This window comes from Athene cunicularia, unplaced genomic scaffold, assembly GCF_003259725.1.
Source record: "Athene cunicularia isolate RWA unplaced genomic scaffold, athCun1 SCF_159, whole genome shotgun sequence".
Taxonomy (NCBI): Eukaryota; Metazoa; Chordata; class Aves; order Strigiformes; family Strigidae; genus Athene; species Athene cunicularia.
The window spans coordinates 12,081-14,992 of NW_020799221.1; the positions used below are offsets into that span (position 1 = coordinate 12,081).

A 2,912-nucleotide genomic window follows, 5' to 3' on the forward strand; every position below is an offset into this window, starting at 1 on the left:
AGGGGGGTGGTGGAACCTTCGGGGGGCTGTGGTAGGCTCGTGGAAGGGGGGGGACATTGTAGGGTGCTGTGGAACCCCATGGGGTGCAGCAGGGTGTCCTGGGGGCGGTGAGACTCCCTGGGGTGCAGTGGGACCCCCGGGGGTGGGCTGCAGTGACGTCCCCATCACCCCCGACACAGAAAATGGTGACGGCCCTGGACAAGAACTGGCACCCGGAGCACTTCTGCTGCGTCAAGTGCGGGCAGCCCTTCGGCGAGGAAGGTGGGTGGCCTCCGTGTCCCGTGTCCTGTTCCGTGTCCGTTCCTGTCCTCCCAGATCACCTCGTGTCCCCTCATGGCCCCCCGTGTCCCTGCCCTGTCCCGCTGTCCCCCCATGTCCCTGTGGCCTCATTCTGTGCTCACGTGTCCCTGTGTCCCCATGGTGGTCCCACCGCCGTCCCCACACCCCCAGATCTCTCCTTCTCCATCCTGGCCTCGCTACCACAGCCGCATCCTTCGTGTCCCCACGTCTCACCATCCCTGCGACCGTGTCTCCCGTGTCCCCACACCTCCCCGTCCCTGCGCTGCCCCTTCCCCCCATCCCTGTGGTGCCCCCCAGGCTTTCTGGAGAAGGATGGTCAGCAGTACTGCCGCCAGGACTTTGCCGAGCTCTTCTCCAGCCGGTGCCGGGGCTGCGGGCGGCCCATCCTGGAGGGCTACATCGCCGCCCTCGAGGGGCTCTGGCATCCCGAGTGCTTCGTCTGCCGGGTGAGGCCCCCACCGTTCCCATGTCCCCGCCTCCTGTGGTCGCCGGCGTCCCCACCTCCCCTGGTGCCTGATGCTCCCATCCCCGCGTCCCTGTCCCCAGGAGTGCTTCGCGCCCTTCGTGGGGGGCAGCTTCTTCGAGGATGGCGGCCACCCCTACTGCGAGCGGCACTTCCACGCCAGGCGGGGCTCGCTGTGCCGGGGCTGCGGGGAACCCATCGCTGGCCGGTGCGTCACTGCCATGGCCCAACGCTTCCACCCCGAGCACTTCGTCTGCGCCTTCTGCCTCCGGCCCCTCTCCAAGGGCACCTTTCAGGAGCAGGAGGGCAAGCCCTACTGCCAGCCATGCTTCCTTCGCCTCTTCGGGTGAGGCCGTCACGGCCCCCCCAGCCCCACCGATGGTGCCCCATGGTGCGGGGTGCCCCGTAGAGGTCCAGTGGACACCCCGCAATCGCCACAAGAACGTTCCATGGATGAGCTGTTGGACGGGGTGCACCGTTGAAGTGGTCTCCCAGGTGCCCGTGGTGCTTGGAGGCCTCATGCATGGGGATCTGGCACCCTTGGGGTGCCCCATGGTGCAGGGTGTCCTGGAGAGCTCCAGTGGACACGCCACGACCACCACAAGAACATTCCATGGGTGAACCATTAGATGCGGTGCACCACTGGGGTGGTCATGGGGGTGTCTTGGGGTGCTTGGAGTCCTCAGGCATGGGACCCTTGAAGTGTGCAATAGTGTAGGGTGCCCCACAGTGATCGAATGGACACCCCATGACCATCCCACGGGTGCCCCATCAGATGGGCTGATCCATGGAGGCGCCCCCATGGTGCCTGGGAGCCTCATGTGGGGGGTCTGTCGCCCCTGAGCTGCCCTGTGGGGTGGGCTGCCTCAGATATACCCCACGGGGGTCCCATGGGTGCTCCACGGTGTGGTGTGACCCACAGATCTGGCCATGGACTTGCTCCATGCCGTGGGGTGACCATGGATCTGACCCAGGACTTGCTCCACAGCATGGGGTGGTCTCTGTGCATGGTGCAGGACTGGAAGCACTGGCGGGGCACTGATGGTCCGGGGGGAGCGCTGGGGGTAACTGGGGGCCACTGGTGGCCCCCAGGGTCACACGCACTCTTTGCTTGCACATGCCAAAGCCTTTGTATTTGGTGCGGGGGAGGATTGAGGGGCAATTGGTGGATCAGTGGGGCAGATTGGGATCTCTGGGGTAGGTTATCGGTCTGGGGGGTCCCTGAGGAAGGTTGGGGGGCAGTTGGAGAGTCAATGCAACTGTTTATGGGACTGAGGTGTCTCCGGGGAAGGTTGGGAGGGTCTATAGGACCAGCTGAGAGGCAGTTTTGGTCTGTGGGGTAGGTTTTGGGTCCGGAGGGATCTATGGGATAGGTGGGGAGGGAATAGGAGGTCTCAGGGGCAAGTCAGGGGACAGCTGTGGGTCTGTGAGGCAGTTTGGGGAGCAGTCAGGAGGGTCCATGGGGCAGTAGGGGATGATCTGTGGGGCTGTTTGGGAGGATCTTTGGGGCGGGGGGTGCAGCACCGGGCGCACGCGGCTGAACATGGAAAATAAACACCCACGGCACAACCGCAGCGTGTGGGGTGAAGCCAACCTCCGCCGGGACGCCGGCCTCCGGGCACCCCTTCTGGGTCCGTTTCACCCCTCCCCAGGTGCTTTACCCCCTCAGCAAGTCCGCTCCCGTCGGGGTCTCCACTTGCCCCCACTCTAGGTCAATGTCGCGCAGTTTTGGGGCAGTTTCACACTTTTGGGGCCATTTTTCAGGCCAATTTCACCCCCTTTTGTGCCAGTTTCAATCACGTGAGTTCAATTTTGCCTCTTTTTGGGGTCAGTTCCACCCACTTTGGGCCGATCTTGCCCAATTTGGGGCTATTTTCACTCACTTTGGTGTCAGTTCTCCCAGGTTTTTGTCCATTCCCCCCCCTTTTGTGTCAATTTCTCCTAGTTTTGGGGCAATTTCACCAAAGGCAGGCTACTTTTCCCCCACTCTGGAGGTCATATCACCAAATTTTGGGCTTAGTTCACCCACTTTGGGGCTATTTCATGCATGTTTGGGCCCGTTTCCCCTCCCTTTTTGGATCAATTTCCCTCCTTTTCAACCAGTTTCCTCCCTTTCGGTTCAATTTCCCCCAATTTCTGCTAGTCTTCC

At 62.5% G+C, this 2,912-nt stretch overlaps 1 protein-coding gene across 1 annotated transcript; it reads left to right on the top strand.

Moving 5' to 3' along the window:
• Positions 1-49: 49 nt before the first annotated feature.
• Positions 50-2,796, top strand: LOC113490591 (transforming growth factor beta-1-induced transcript 1 protein-like). Its single transcript, XM_026867113.1, has 3 exons — positions 50-261; positions 598-746; positions 847-2,796. Exons 1-3 carry the CDS (start codon positions 183-185, stop codon positions 1,111-1,113), a joined length of 495 nt encoding a protein of 164 aa, XP_026722914.1. The 5' UTR covers positions 50-182; the 3' UTR covers positions 1,114-2,796.
• The last annotated feature ends 116 nt before the right edge of the window (positions 2,797-2,912 follow it).

What these genes read in the sequence shown, in the direction of transcription:
- LOC113490591 (XM_026867113.1), top strand. Translation starts at nt 183, where the DNA reads ATGGTGACGGCCCTGGACAAGAACTGGCACCCGGAGCACTTCTGCTGC. An exon ending in GCAGCCCTTCGGCGAGGAAG is followed by an intron (nt 262 to 597) that starts GTGGGTGGCCTC and finishes GGTGCCCCCCAG; the next exon opens with GCTTTCTGGAGAAGGATGGT. An exon ending in CCGAGTGCTTCGTCTGCCGG is followed by an intron (nt 747 to 846) that starts GTGAGGCCCCCA and finishes CCCTGTCCCCAG; the next exon opens with GAGTGCTTCGCGCCCTTCGT.